Source organism: Myotis brandtii, unplaced genomic scaffold (assembly GCF_000412655.1).
Source record: "Myotis brandtii unplaced genomic scaffold, ASM41265v1 scaffold17, whole genome shotgun sequence".
In the NCBI taxonomy this organism is placed as follows: Eukaryota; Metazoa; Chordata; class Mammalia; order Chiroptera; family Vespertilionidae; genus Myotis; species Myotis brandtii.
Window position 1 is genome coordinate 7974165 of NW_005356259.1, and position 16715 is coordinate 7990879.

General features: G+C 43.8%; 1 protein-coding gene across 1 annotated transcript in view; it reads left to right on the forward strand.

Moving 5' to 3' along the window:
* CPVL (carboxypeptidase, vitellogenic-like) overlaps positions 1-16715 on the forward strand; it is a 101968-nt gene that overhangs the window by 42611 nt on the left and 42642 nt on the right. Inside the window, exons 7-8 of the mRNA XM_014537000.1 lie at positions 3845-3911; positions 16416-16538. Of these exons, the coding sequence (XP_014392486.1) occupies positions 3845-3911; positions 16416-16538 (190 nt within the window). The remainder of the gene's footprint in view (positions 1-3844; positions 3912-16415; positions 16539-16715) is intronic.

The following is a 16715-nucleotide window of genomic DNA, read 5'->3' on the forward strand; positions in this document are numbered from 1 at the left end:
CTTTCTCCCAGAGACATCACTCTCTCCTCTGCTTTCTGACCCAGAAAAGAATATGGCTGTCGTCTCCTACACTTCATTTGCCACATGTCCCATTATTTAAACACTTCCATTCAGTTTCTGGGGGGAATGCATAGGACCCCACCCTTATGTTTCCAGATACAGTGGATCCTGGGAGCAGGTTGGGCAGATCCTGGCAGAGGTCCCTGCCCCTTCCCCCTTGGTCTGATTTATTCCCCCAACCCCCCCTGCACAGACATAATCCCGCTGTCCTTATAAGTGTACTCAAGCTCCATGTCTTTCTCATTTAGTACTGACTGTGGGCTCTCTTTTGGTTTAAATCCAAACCAGCTTAGTTGTTTAACTAGCAAACACCCCGAGGGCGGAGGTTCTGCATTAAAGAAACACATCAATCCCCTCTAAGCCAGGGGGTTGCAACCCTGCCATTCCTTTTCTGTCTCTCCTTCCCCTCCCCCCAGGATGGTCCCAGCTTCCAGTTGACCCTCCGTGTGGATATTTACTGCGGACATGTGGTACATCTCCTCTTGCATGACATGTAAAGGGAACCTATTTCAAAGCATGCATTGTTTATAGCTGTTTGAGTTCTTTTCGCTTTAGGCTCTTAGAACTGGAAAATAGCTAATCAAGGGTCGTGCAGAAAACTGACTTCAGCTGTTCCCTCCCCAGTTTACACTATTTGTTTCTTCTCTCCTGCTCCCCAGATGGGCGGTCGGCATAAAAAGGTCACTTTGAAACCTGTAAGTGGGCTACTGCAGGTTTAGAAAGTAAACCTTTCTCCTTCTCCCTTTGAAAACCACCTTTCGTCTGAAAATCCCATTTCTTTGGACTATTACTAGTGCCCGGCTGTAAGGAGAAGCCTCCTCAAGGGGCATCTGACATTCACATTCAGGCTGCTTTTCTGTGTGTTTGGAAATGAAACATTTTCACTACCAGATGTTTAAATGTTCTTCTCATTTGTTTCTTTTCTTCGGACTTGAATTGTGCTATTGAGCCACAATGCCTCTCTGGTTTAGAAAATAAAATAAATGTGCCAAAGAATAAGAACTTGACTACCTTTGACTGGGAGTATACCAACTGGTGCCCATCTCCTTCTACCGCTATTGACCGATGGCCCGTTCCTGGTGCTGGGGCCGCAGAGTCAGCAAGCCCACAGCCCCTGCTCTCACGATGCGCCCCATGCTACTTACTCACAGTCAAATGGAAATGGTACTACCATTCTACTCCACATGCCGGAGTGCATGGGAAATGATGTCTGTGGCTACACAAAGCCTCACACAGTGTGACTATGAGATAGTCATGTGTTCAATGAGAACGTGGCCCGGTCCTCACAGGTTGGAGGAGATCATGGCCCAGCCGCTCCAGAGGTGGAAGGAATGGACGAAGAGGGTGGGCCCCATCTGTGGCAACAGCACAAAACCACCAGGATTCTTCCTGCTCAGCCTGTTTTGTGAAAGTGTCAGTGACTAAAGATGCTCCTTGTTTGGCGTGTGCTATTATGGAGCTTTTACTTAGATTATTTTTATCTCAATCCTCCTGAACGTCTTGTATTTATTGTGCCTCTGACACCGTCAGACCTGACCAGTCCCAGTGCTGTCTTCGGTCTCTCGGGCATTGTCATTTTCACATACCTTCTCGGAGCCGAACTCATCTTCCCTTTTTGGGTCCGAGGAGTATTTTCTGCTAGTCATTCTCTCTTACAAGCTCTGTCTCTTCCTGTTGTCTTTCCATGCACCTTTCCACCACCTGGTAGCTTTTGACTTAAATTCTAATTATTAGAGAAGGTCTTGGCTCAAAGCCAGCAAGGTTGCCAAGTAGAATCGCCTGGAAGAGGCATGTTTCCTGGTGCCTAAACACATGCATGGAGTGAGTGCGCGCACGTGTATACACACACACACATACACGCACGTGTGTACATTATGTATTACATATTTTTGCGATTCCGCTTCTAAAATTTGGAATTTTATGTGGCCATAATTCTAGATTATATTTTTAGGCAAACCATCATGTAACAAGAAGAATCCTTGAGTAAAACAGTTAAATGAGCAAATGCCATATGTAAATCTAACTCACTAAATTTACCTTTTTTATTTTTCACTCCCATTTAAGAAAGACCCACCAAAGGCTTGCTATTATTAGCCTTTTTGTTGTTGTTCTTCTGATCTCTCTGTTAAGTTAAAACTCTATGATAACTTCCTCAAGCCGGGCCTTCCTTGCTTTGGACACTTCACCTACAGAATCCTGGCATTCTTCGAGCTAGAAGCAACTAAGATTGCCAGATAAAGGGCAGAATGCCCAGTTAAATTTGAATTTTAGATAAACAATTAATACTTTTTTAACCTAAGTATGTCCCATGCAATATTTGGGACACACTTAGGCGAAAATCTTATTTGTTGCTTATCTAAAATTCTAATTTAATTGGGCATCTTGTAGTTTTATTTGCTAAATCTGGCAACCCTCACAACTCAACAACAAATTCTCCAGGCAAATAAGCTTTAACCTAAGGCATATGGCTAAATTGAAATTTACTAAATTAAATTATCTAGTATTGCCTTTTCCCAATTAGCAGGAAGAGCGAAAGGGACGTCACTTTTAGCCTAAAGGTTAGAGAGGGAAAGGAGGAGGATCAACTCCTATTTTCAAGCTTTAACCTAAGGCATATGGCTAAATTGAAATTACTAAATTAAATTATCTAGTATTGCCTTTTCCCAATTAGCAGGAAGAGCGAAAGGGACGTCACTTTTAGCCTAAAGGTTAGAGAGGGAAAGAAGGAGGATCAACTCCTATTTTCATCTGTGCTCTAAAGGCAGCTTATTGTCAGCACTAATATGGAAGCTGTATAAAGCAGCTTCCAAGATTTAGTTTCTATAAATAATAAATAGAGAAATACGCTGAAACTCTACGGTAGTGTGTAATGGTGGATTTTTATGGAGCCTTTGAAAAGTAAGTATAGCCAGGATCATTGTGATTGTAATGACCCAGTTGTGCCTCTCTGTAACCCGGGAACTTCCTCCTCCTCCTGATTTTGCAGGGCGTCCTGCCTTTCATCTTTCCTGGGTGGTTCATGGCTTTAAGTCCCTCAGCAGGAAGCTGGAACAAAATCCCTGCCTGGCTACTCAGGCATTGCAAGCTGGGTGAAAACAGTCATAGAGCGTCTGAGTTTCACACGGTTTTGTTTCCTTGAGTCTGTTTAAGCCTGTTGCAGCATAACTCACCCATGTGGCTTTGGCATTCTTTAGTAAATATGATTTTTTGGAGCCTAGAGGCCATTGTACATTTCCTTCCATATCTGTGGCCTTTCGGTGATTTTCTTTAGAGTGCCGTCATTTCACGTCTTTTCTGTGTTTTTGTTATTAAAAACACTGAAATTCTGGGAGGCCCATTAGAAATGTTCAGGGTTGCCCACAGGGAGAGGGAGGTAAGCGCTAGAGGTTCCCATTACCTCACCACAAACCTGGGTTAATGAGGTCACAAGGTTTGCAGAACTGCCTCCAAGAAGTGCTAAGTAAAAGGTGAAAGCCTGGATCACTTGGCTCAAGGTAAATGATCCAAGTTGGTAACCCAGAGATTTGCAAACGTGCCCAGAGTGTGGATGTCCACTTGTCTCAACTTCTAAGTATCACAAAGTAAGACCACAAGTATTTTCTAACCATCAAGTGTGGAGTGTTATGCACATGAGACATTGAAAACGATGCCTGCAGGAGCTTACACCATAATGGTATCCTGTCTTAAATGTGAAACCTATTGTGCAAGGCTTGGATTGGGTAGCATGAAGCCTTTCCAACTCCATATGATTTTTCTTGTTGTTTTGGGTTGTTGTTTTTTGCAGTGCACTAGTCCAGTTCTTCCAGTTGTTTCCTGAATACCAAGAGAATGACTTTTATGCCACTGGAGAGGTGAGTTGAAGTCATGGTTTCTTGTGGTCTTCCAAGAGGACTGAAATATATTAGCGGATAGCATCTGTCAGTCTTCTAAAGAGATCTTTCACTCCTATTCTTTTAAATATTTTACATTTTAAAACATCACTGTGGGCTCATAGGTTGTAATTTCTGTTTGATGTTTTAACATTTCTTGCTATCATTATTGCTTTTGATGCTCACATTGTCCCACATTTGATCAGCGGGAGCCCCTCTCTCTGGTTCCTATGTTCTTTTGACAGATCCCCATTAGTCTTTGAGCACGTCTGTGCTTTTGGCACAAATATATTTCTAGGATTATCTTGTGCTTTCCCTGCCCAAACCCTGGAACCAGTCATTTCTTCAAGGAATCTTGGTTCCTTTTTATGGGGAATGGTATTTAGAAACCAAGACCCGAGTACTAAGTGTGCTCATTACTACTGGGATGCAATTTCTTCTAGACTTGGTCTATGGACAGGGATAGGAGGCAAAATGGTACAAAGTCATCCCATCATTCTAATTCAACGTCACAAGCTTCTTCCCTCCCCGCATCCTGTATTTGTATGCCCCTTTTTTTCACATTGAAGGCCAGGGTTCCCAACAGCATCAGTGTATTTACTCTTTTGCTCAATCCTACAACATGTGCAAAATGGTTTCACAATTGCTGCATCAGTACCACTACAACAAGAAACCTCCAAGTTACTGTCAATATTTTTGCTATAATTATTTTTATCATTAGATTATTATTTCACCACAGGTTGCCACAGGTTTTTTTTAAAAAAGTACTATGTTTAAAAGTTATAAGAATTGATTCTATTTTTAGGGTGATATGTTACAATTGAATATACAGGTTCACATGCAGATATTGGTTTTAATTTTGGGATTTGCTTTTTCCATTCATTTAAATTTAAGGTTATTTCAAAAATGTGTAGCAGCCAGTATTTTGAGACCACAAAAATTTCTAGGTGCTAGTTGTGAACAAAACAGAAAAAAAATATCCTGCCTTTATACATCCTAAGAGGAGAAGACAGTAATAAATAAAAAAGAAATATGCACTGTGCAGTCATGCAATGATAGATGTCATGAGGAGGAAAAAACAAGGTTATGGTTAGAGAGTGATGGAGGTACTACTTAGGATAAAGTGGTCAGAGAAAGACTCTCTGGTAAGGAGACAATTGAGTGAGTCCTGAGTGATGTCGTGGGGTTGGCTGTAGTACCTGGAAGAAAAGCTTTTCTGGAAGGAGGAATAGCAAATGCAAACACTCTGAGGTGGGGACAGGCTTGCTGTGCTCAAGGGAAAGCACAGAGCCACTGAGGACGGAGCCATGATGGGAAGGGCGGCAGGTCATGTGGGGACCTGATGCCCATGGTAGAGTTTCAATTTCATTCTAAGTGTATTGGGAAATCATTGCAGGGTGCAGTGAAAGAGTAGTTAGAATCAAATGCAATACAACACACATATATTGAGTATCTACTATATCAGAGGTATTGCATAAGTGTTGGAAATTTAATGATTACTATGACATTGACTCCATCCTATATCTGAAAGTAACAATTTAAGCACAACACAGTATGAAAAGTGCAATCAGAGAAGCAGCCATAAGGACAAGTAGCACAGGAGAGTGCAAATAGCTACCTCTCAATATGGGATCATCAGAAAAGGCCAGACAGAGGAGCCAAAAGTTAAACTGGATTTTGGAGGATGAATAGGGGTACATTACTCAAGGCCCTTTTGCTTGCAAGTGACAGAAACCCTATTCAAGGTGGCTTAAGGCAGACTGGGTTGATTGACATCAGGAATGGCTGGAAATGGGCGCTCAAACATAGTCATCGGGATCTTGTCTTTCATTCTCTCTTGATCTATTCACTTGGCTTTGCACTTCACTGGTTTTATTCTCGGGTAAGTTCTTTCCACCCATGCCCTTGCCCCTCCACCCTCTCCAGAGCTCTGGTATAGCCTACCAGCTCAACTTCTCTTTCCCAATAATTCCACCCATATTCCTGAATCTCATATGAGCCATTTGGATCCCATGCCCATTCTAAAACTAATAACTGGCGTTGGAGGATAAAATATTAAACTGGCCAGAGTGGTACCTGAGGCCCACCCCAAAGCCCTGGGAGGGATCATAGTGGGGCCCTCACCCTCTGAACTGCAGGGCCTGGGAGATGAGTGGTCTCCACAGGACGATCCAAGTGATGATACCTGACGAAGGGCAGGAAGGATTCTGGGCCAGCACAAACCACAGATGTACACTCCAAGGGACTCAAGTGAAAAATAGTCTTTGTTTTCCAAGAGAATCGCTAGTTAATGGAACTGGGAGCTCCCTTCTCTTCCGCCTGCGTTCTTCTAAGGCATTCGGAAAGGACATTGACTGCTTATTTTTTAAAGCTAATAAGCTAATTACCCCGTTGGGATTATTTGAGATCTCTACCAATAATTCCCTGCTATTCCTTGCCTTTTAACCTATTTCAAAGGCAGGTTGGGGAAAAGGGCAGGAAGAGACCCTCCCATCATTCTTGGTAGCAACCTTGGAGAATGCCCAGTCTCCCCCGCCCACAGAAGAGCCAATGATGTGGGGATGTTGTTAACTATGAGGTTGAACTTTCAGCAAAGCTGCCAAATTCCGGATGGAAAATTTGTCTATTTCATGTCCGCCTGGTGGTTCCCACGCATGTAATTTCCGATGTGCGTAGGAAAGGGCCATTTTATTTTTACGCGCTTTGCTGCCAGGACGGATATGTTTAAGGAAGCCTGTGCCTTCCAAGTGATGAAGGGAGATGTGAGCCAGGGCAGGCAGCATCTGGGCTAGAGAGGCAGTGCCAGGCAGCATCTTCATAAGGGCTCCACGGGACACGTCAAATCTGGGGGCACGTCTCCTAGAAGGAAGACCACTAAATAAAGCCTGGATGGTTTATTGTCATTAGAAAGCTATGTTTCTGCAGTCTGGTTTGCTCCATCTGGTCTTCTGTTTCAAGGCAGGGTGGAGAAGTGGAAGGCACTCGGTAAATAAGCAGGAGCCCCTGGAGTCATTGCTGGCCTTGCCTCTCTCTGGATGATTCTTTACTGTCTGCAGCCTTCTGCTTCTCATCTTCCCATCAGAGGGGTGGGTTTGTAAACTAGATCACCTCCAGGGGTAGTTCGCTTTACCAGAAATCCAACTGTAGTTACCACATGTACTCTTAAAGCATCTGTGGGCCATTGCAGTTTTAATATAATACCACCCACCCTTCCTGTCTCCACCACCACGAAGAAGAAGAAGAAGAAGAAGAAGAAGAAGAAGAAGAAGAAGAAGAAGAAGAAGAAGAAGGAGAAATTTCAAGAAGAGGAAATTCTTTTTCCTTCTGAACTCTTAATTTCCTCACAGTCTTAGGCAGATTGAACAATTAATGCCACTCAATTTGTAGAATCGTCCTTGAAAAATAAATAGGTAAACTTAGAGAGGGTTTTCTGCTTCTCCGTGCAAATGTTCTGGACCTAAATGTCCTTGACCTACGTGTGCTGTGGATGAGGGTAGCCTGACGCTCCAAGGGTCTGGAGCAGCTGTTTTGTGCCCCAACTTTGGTGCAAGGAAGTCTGGAAGCAATAATAGTACCTACTGCATAGGGTTGTTTTGAGCGTTTAATTAGATAATCCTCCTCAAATATTTAGCAGAGTGACTGGCTGTGGTGAGTGCCCAACACATGATGACTATTATTACTACTCATGTTGAAAAGCTGCATTAATATATATATTTGGAGCCATAATATATTAAGCCTTCAAAGCACATGGCTTAATGCACGTGGACAGGAGCTGGGCGTTTAGAAAGCTCTGCTCACCTGGTTGGGGATGTGGCGTTGTCTCCCCTGTCATCTTGACACCATCTTTAAAAGAAGTGGTTGCTTCATCAAGGGATGACAGTACAGCTTAGAAGCGGATACTAGACATTTCCGAAAGCAGATGCGTCGGAAGCAACCCCAGGCTCCTTGTCGCTGCGTGTGGACCATGGCGAGACCAGGAGGCTCAGTGCGGCCCACAGTCAGCGCGATGAGGAAGGACTGCTTTCTCTCCATGTCTGCCCGGAACACCAACTGGAATTAATTTGCTCTAAAGAGAGAAAAATGTGTCTGTAAATCACCCTCCTCCAGGCATGAACAAAAAAGGACTTCAAAGAGGAGAAACAAGCTGCGTTTAATTCACATCATTAACTTGCTTTCTAAGTGTTATTCTTTCTGAGCCAGCGACTATTGGAGAGGTGCCTCTTGTTCTTGAGGTGCAGGCCCACTTAGCCTCCTCTCCAGGGAACACGGGCCCAGCGAGACCTTAAACCAAATCGGCCCTCCATTGTCCTCGGAGCATGTGGCTTTCTGTCGACCCCATGAAAGATCCAGCACTTACGATGGCAGCGGCAGTGAGTGGATGGATGGGAGCTCTTTCAAAGGCACAGGGCGCCTGGTGGAAACTCTGGCTGCTCTTCCGATCAGCGGAAGGGGCCTCTGCTCCTTAGAAGCCGTTTTGCAACCTTGGCTGATTTCAGGGCCCAATAAAGGCAAAACTTGGAAGCTATTTAAAAATTAGTGAGCTTAATAGGATACTTTATCTTCATTTGCATGAGCGAAGTCCTGCTGGCATCAGGGAGTCTGACAACCTTGATTGAAAGCATCATGGTTCACTGGGTTGGGAGTAGCAGGAGGGGTAGGCTCCCTGTAGGCCCGAGCCATGTTTGTTTAATTTGTTTCATATAATACTGAGCACATTACTTTTTTTTAATGTATTTTTATTGATTTCAGAGAGAGATGGCAACATCAATGATGAGAGAGAAACATTGTTTGGTGTGGCATCCTGCATACTCCTACTGGGGATCAAGTCCGCAACCCGGGCATGTGCCCTGACAGGAATTGAACCGTGACCTCCTGGTTCATAGGTCGATGCTCAACCACTGAGCCACGCCGGCCGGGCCTGAGCACATTACTTAATGAATGTTAGAGAGTGGCTTCTTCCAAGGCTGTTACTAGATGAAATGAAAATATCGGTGGTATTTCTCTCCAGCTTCCTTTCATCACCCTTTCATGGCCCTTCTCTCCCTGTACTTTCCAGGCCTGGGGGCCCTCCTTCCTACATCCTTATTTCCCAGGGCTATCCCATGCCCCACTCACTCTCAGCCTTCCTTTCCTTGGCTATATTGTGCTGAGATTCTATTTTCCAACACTTCCTTCATCTCCATCATGATTTATCGTTTCTCTCCTCCATTCTGACTTGTTATCAGCTCACTATCCATTAGAGAGGATCTGAAAAATCAAACTTATTCCCAAGAGGCTTGTATTTGACTAGAGCAGTGGTCACCAACCTTTCAGACCTCACGGACCACCAGGGGTTCGCAGACCACCAGTTGGTGACCGCTGGACTAGAGTACAGAGCCTAGGCCATAAAAAGATATTTGTAATGGGGAATTTCAAGCAGGGACATACAGTTGTGGGGTGACATCTAACGTGTGTGGGATGGGAGAACTATTCTAGCAGTGGGCCTGTCCTCATTCTATGTAGGCCTACACCATTCTCCCATCAGCTCAGGCTGTGATCGTTGAATATGGTAGCTAGAAGGGGGCCTTCAAGGGTTCACTTGTTTTATTTGTAGGATTATTTGAGGATATTTATTGAGAGTGGATCATACGACAGGCATAATGCTAAGCACTGTTTCATGGATTACCTTGCTTCATCCTCACAGCTACCTTATGAAGCTGACACTGTTATTGTCATTCTCATTTTACAGATGAGATGACTAAGGCTCAGAGAGGTTAGGTAGGCCTTACAAAGGTCTCCCAGCCAGACTCCAGAGCTGGCTAAAGATTGTTACCCTGCTTGTGGAGATGCAATCTGGGGCCTGAGTGCTCTCTCTCCAAAACTGGGACCTGCCTCTTTGGGACCTGCCTCTTCCCATAAAACAGACCCACTTTCTGTAGAAGGGAGTCAAATGTCCTTTCCATATTTTGTACAGAATCTTTCAACCTAACACAAATGGAAGAGACATAGCTTCTTGGATGTGTCTGTCTTTCTGGCCAAGACTTAGTTTTAATCATAAAGACTTGGCTTTGATCACAAAGTTTTATGGAGTAAATGGAAGTTTCAAGTGATGTAAAGGCTTGACGTCCTCAGAATGCAATTATTTCCAAAAGCTTGGAACTTGCTACATTTTATTAGATAACATTCAAGCTGCTTTAACTCTGAGGCTCATGACAAATGTCTCTTTTCAGTTATGTTCATCTGACTTGCCAGTATTTTCTTTTAGAATTGGGAATGGATTGGTGACTATTTAATGCATTTAATATTAGAAAAGTTAAACTTTAAACTGCAACCTGAAAAACTGAACAGGAACATATGGAACTGTTTGCAAATTAGGCCGGAGGCGTTTGGATAGCAGCATATCTGAGTGGAATCAATGCATGTTTACTGATTCCTTAGTTCCATAGAAAAGAAGATGAGTAAATCGGAAGTCATTATAAGCTTTGTTTGAGGTTGCCCACCGTGCTGCCACACAGATAGTGCTTGATTCGATGGTGGAGACAGGAAATGCTAAGTTTTATCTATTATGCAGCTTCAACCTTCTGATTTTATCTGTGCTTAGCAAACAAAGGCCTCAATTTGTTGACTGTGGCCTGATGTTCATACTCTTTGTTTAAAAGTCAAATTATCTGTGGTCTCTTTAAACATAAGGATTTATTCATCTGGTTGAGTCACCTGGCTGCAAGCTGGGTTTCTGCAAAACCGACACAAGATGACTTGCAGGGGAAGGGGAGGGCAGGTGAATCTTTTTCACCTATGCTTGTTGTCATTGATTACATGCCCTGACCGGAATCGAACCTGGGACCCTTGAGTCTGCAGGCCGACGCTCTATTCACGGAGCCAAACCGGTTCGGCGGATTTTTTTTTTTTAAGAAGCATCCTCTTGCCCAGCCAGTGTGGCTCAGTGGTTTAGCCTTGACCTATGAACCAGGAGGTCACTGTTCAATTCCCTGGTCAGGGCACAGGCCTGGGGTTGTGAGCTGGATCCCCAGGAAGGGGCATGTAGGAGGCAGCCAATCAATGATTCTCTCTCATCATTGATATTTCTCTCTCTCTCTCCCTCTCCCTTCCTCTGTGAAATCAATTTAAAAAGAAAACAGAATGAAAAGAAGCATCCTCTCAATCTATAATAATAAAAGCATAATATGCTAATTAGATCGGATGTCCTTCCTGATGAAGCCGGGGCTGCGAGTGCCTGCCGGTGGCTGGAGGGAAGCCAGCAAGGGTCCTGGGTGCCAGAGGGAAGCCCGTGCCGGCAGCCAGGGAAAGAAAGGCCTACTCTTGCACGAATTTCGTGCATCATGCCTCTAGTATGAAATAAGAATATATCATTTGGAAGGCAGCACATCTTTTTGCATAAATTTATGTAGTTAAAAGTTGGATACAGATCAAAATGTTTGTCTTATGCCTACTCCTATAGATTCTGAGCTCCTTTTCAAGCTCATGTTCCAGAGCAATAGATGTTTAGATAAAGTCATATCCTTGTTAGAAGCCATGTTTTTTCTTTTAATTGCAGCAGTGCGGTCATGAAATTGGATGACGCATGGTCTAGAAATGTCTAGGAAGTTGTAGAGATTACCACAATACTGAAGTTTCAGCTTTCCCCATTCATTAATTTTCTGAAGTGGCCCTTTTAAGGCCCCACCTCTTCTCTCCTCAGAGAAAATAATGGTCCCGTGAAATTAGATTCTACCCCAAGGCTGGATGAAGTCAAGGTCGCCCTTGCTTAATCCTGTCCTCTTGGCCGCTGCTTCCTGTGTTACTCCATTAGGTTTTGTGGTTTGCAATCTGTGTATACAATTCTCTTCAAGGCATATTCCCTTATTCCCTCTGATCATCCCCATGAGTGGGTGTGGCTCCACCATAGTCTGTGTTTGGGGACAGCTAGAGGACATGGCACTGGTGTGACTCTCTCTAGAAGGGCAGCCCACCTTGTCTCCTACTGGGGACATGGAGAAGTTCTTATCATCCCCAAGGGACTTCTTCAAAGAGACTTTCATTTCAGCTGGAGTGCCTGGGGGTGTGGGGGTGTGGGTGTGGAACAGGCAGAAGGGTGTAGAATGACCCTGACCTTCCTCAACATATCAGGGCTGAGGTTGAAAGCTCCCCCTTTTCCACTGGCCAAGCAGAGGGTAGGAAGTAGGGGCTGTGGACAGTGACACTGTGTGTGTCTGGGTTGCAGTGTGTCTCATTTCAAAGGCCATTGCTCATTATCACCCATAAAGTTGCATGCTTCACCATAAAATGCATACTTAAAAGCAAGGCAGAGAATGAAAACGTATTAACTGCATTTTTTTTTTTTACAACTGAACTTGAGTAAGAAATGTAGACCACTGAGAGAAGCTTAAACAATAGTAACTGCTAACACATGTGAAATTTCTGTAAGAGGACATTGTTTCCATTATAGTATTATTCTCTGACACGATTTTTTTTTTCTTCAGGAGGAGCTGATTAAAGCTTGATTTTAGATATGAAATATTTTTTCCTCCCTTAAAAGTCACCGGGTGCAGGGATATTGTAAGTCTGCTACGAATATTGTTGAAACATGTAAGAAGGGAGAGATTCAGACGGAATACACAGTTACAAGTTTTTTTAAAGCCCAATTTCATTGTGCTTTTACACATCTGGATAATTAACCAAGCATTACATTCTCCCCAGACTATTTTTACAAGTACAATGTGCTCTTAATGTGATTTCCATTAGGCTGTTCCAAACATCATTTAAGAACTCAGAAAGATCGCAGACCAAGATTCAAAACCACTGCTCCCTGGTGCTGTGGAGACCTTGTTCTCTCCTGGGGGACATAAAAGACAGAGCTGGATGCTGAGATCCTGCTGATGTAACAAGGGAGACTGGGGGCTCACTGCTGCTTTAAGTTCCAGCCAATACCAGCAGATGCAGACACACCCCGGTACCTCTGGTCCTTGTCAGAGGTGAGCTCTATGAGCTCCCCAAGAACTGTGCTGGGAATCACACCTTGAGACGTCTTTCAATATCAGAAAGGAATACGAAGGGCAGATGAAGATCCTGATGTGTTGATGGCCAGCCTCCTTTGAATTATTGTGTCAAGTACATATGTTTCTGTGGCTGAGTTCCCCATCTGAAGGTCACTGCTGAGTTCTACACTAATATGTGCCCAGATACTTTCTGGTCTCGCCTTTCTGCTTTCCTTTTATCATCGCTTTGATGCTGTTCTGAGCCTTTATGAGGCCGGGGTCTAACCCAGTGGTGGAAGGTTAGTGTGAATTCACAGACTTCAGGAGCCCCCGTGGCCAGCTGCTGCCCACATTGGTGAACGCCAGCGAGAGATCAGAGAAACCGCAGGGCTGGTCGCTGTGCCGGTTTGTTGCCTTTGTCCTTGTAACGGGCAGAACTCAGAACAAAAGAAGCAAGAGTTCATAAAATCACAGGATCCCAAGTACAAGTCCTAAGGGGCTATTTAGCCTGCCTCTGATCCAGCAGACAGCCATACCTAAATTCTCCCTCCCAAATAAGGGGTTCTGTTCTATTTAAAACATATATATATCCAGAAAAGGGAACACTGGGCAAAATAAAACAGGATTTACGGTCTGGTTGCCTTTTTGTGGGCTCATGGTGATCAGAGAATCGTTAAATTGAGAAATAAATATTTGAGGAAGAATAAACAAGTCTTATCTTGTAAAAAAATAAATAAAAAGAAGAAACATGTGTCAACAGGAGAGCCAAAATAATTGCAATTTCACTATACTGTTCCAGTCTGTTTTCCATAAAACGATCCTGTAATTGTCTTCTGTGTGACAGCCGGAGTCACTCCGCCAGTGGGATGATTAATGGGGACGGCAGTGAAGGATTTGTCACACTGACACGGGCAGGGAAGTGTGGGATAGTCATTAGGAAGGAAAAGCGAGGTAGACACCATCATGGTTAGGTTAGCAAATGTGACTGAACATTGAGGAATCCGTTTTGGACGTTGTTACAGAACTACCCACCTCACTTCTCGTTTTCCAGCAGTGGCCAGCTTAGCAGGCATGTCGTGGATAAACCCAAGGTTGAGCCCCCACTTGGGGGACCAGAGACCCATAATCTATTCCAGGCCCGTGGCCTGAAAGATGATTTGATGTGAGAAATGGGGGGCGTGGAGGCAGCCAAGCCTGGATAGAATTCCAGCCAGGCATGTGACGGCAATGCACAGGCCCTTGTTTCCATCATTCTAAAATATAGGAAGATAAGGTTAACCTTATTTGGCTTAAATTAAAGTAAGTGGAAAAGCCTAGTTTTTAAAAGATGCTCAGAAATGGAGTGGGTGTTTGTTCTTAATTTCCTGCCTGGATGTATCCCAGATACTCATGATGGTCACAAGCGGGGAGGTGCCCTAAAATTCTGGCTGCTTTAGCCTACGTTTGTCATCACTACCTGTTTACAAGTTAAAATACATACCCTTCCCTCTCAGGAGGAGAGGTGTTTTATTGCCAGGTTTTATAACGGGACAGCAGTCAACCCCTCTGAGCCTCAGTGTCCACATTTTGCAATGGGAACAGTGCTATGTCCAGCATATGATTATGGTCTGAAATGAGAGCACCCAGTCTTTGAACTACCGTCCCTCAGAGAGCCTTGGAAATGTTGTGAAGGGTCTGCAGACTCAGATGTACCCACATAATGCCTCTAGTCTACTGTGAACATATATGCATTGCTGTTCTTCAAATGCATTAGGTTAATTCAAGATTCTTTCAACAACTGTTTATTGAGCACTAATAAATAAACAGCAGCAGGCCCAGGGGATACACTGAGAAACAAGCAGACCGATATCCCTGTATTCACTGATCTTTTATTTAGTCTGGGTGGGGGAATAACAATTCAAGATAAATAAGTAAAAGAGTGTTAGCGAGTGATAAGGAATAAGATCAAAAAGGAGAGAAGGGGACTAGAAAAGGAAAAAAAAAGGTGTGACAAATATATATATATATATATTCAGATATATTGATTTCAGAGAGGAAGGGAGAATGAAAGAGAGAGAGAAACATCAATGATGAGAGAGAATCATCAATCAGCTGTCTTCTGCATGCCCCCTATTGGGATCGAGCCCCCAGCCCCAGCATGTGCCATGAGCCAGAATCAAACCATGACCTGGTTCATAGCTTGATGCTCAACCACTGAGCAACACTAGCCAGGCAAAAAGGAGGTGTGACAATTTTAGACAGGGTGGCCATGGAAGGCATCCCTTAGAAGGCCTCACTGAAGGAAGTAAGGGAGTTAAGCATGTGGATATATCTGGGAGACCATTCCTGGTGGCGGGAACTGCTACTGCAAAGGCCACGGGGGAGGAGCAGTGAGGATCACAGTGATGATTGTGGTCCCACACGGGCTGGAGAGGAATGAGCACGAGGGTGGAGGGGATAATGTTAGTGAAGTGACCAGATCATGTCAGCCCTTATGTCTCAGGAAAAACCCTTTGCTCTTCCTCTGAGGGAAGTGGGAAGTCCTTGGGTTTGAGCAGAGGCGTGACATGATCTGCTTTATCCAGACCACTGTCCTGACAGTAGCCTGGACAAGGGGAAGGGTGAGAGCAGGGCCAGGTAGGAGGCTACTGCAACAGTCCAGGAGAGAGATGGTCTACCTGGAACAAAGCGGTGAAGTAGGGGTGTGAGAAGACATGTCAATGATAGACTTCCGTGGGGCATCAGAGAGCTGAAGAATGGCATCAGTTTTTGGCCTAAGCAGTGAGAAGGTCAGAGTTCATGTGAATGGAAAGGGAGGCTGCAAGGAGGGCTTGGGATGAAGCTGCATTTTGAACAGATGAAGTTTAATATTAAACATGCAAGTGGAAATGTCAAGAAGGCAACGTTTGGAAAAAAATACAAGTTGGTTTTAAACTATTACTGAACTCATAGTAGCCTTTTCAGCATACTCTTAAAAGCAGCATTATTATTATGTATGTGTCCACAAAATATTTTGAAACTGAAAAAGAACCTTATACTGGAAAAGGTTGGATACAGAAGAGCATTCAAGTGACAATTTTAGTGGCCAATAAGTAGTATTTTCCTTTTCCTCTTCCTTTAGCACATGCTGATGTCAAAACTTGTGTCATTATACAGATATTGAGATCTTAATTCTGGCCTTGAGATTTTTTTTTTAAATAAACCTTTTAATGGAACTTTCTTGTAAGAAAAGTCCTATGGACCAGAATTGTGTTCACTGGTCCATTTTTCTTTACTGTTTTGGAAGAAAATGAAAATGCTCACTTATTCCAGGTCCATGCATTATCTTTGTGTGCTCCTAGTCTGTGACTTGCGTGTACTGGGTGCAACTTGGGATGACAAAAGGAGCAAGAGACAGTGCTCTCAGCTATTGCGGAATTTGCAATGTGAGGCTAAGAAATTCTTGGTGTGTCTCAGGTGGAGATACTGCTGTGATTGTTATTGAATGAGCTTAAACACGTAATTTTATCAGCATACATTTCTGATGGTTCATTTTAACATCTACCCTTCTCAGTCTTATGCAGGCAAGTACGTGCCGGCCATCGCACACTATATCCACATGCTCAACCCCATCCTGTCAGTGAAGATCAACCTGAAAGGAATCGCTATTGGAGATGCCTATTTCGATCCTGAATCAGTAGGTGTCTGCTTTTCCTTTCCGTTTTGTTCCTTGAGGAGAATAAACTCCCTTTAATTCGATGGAGGCTCCTCTTACCTTAGAAATCAAACCTGATAAAGAGAAATACAGTTGTGCAGTTGATGTCTAATAATTTCAATCCTCTAAATTTCCCCAAATGTTTTAAGGTGTAGGGGT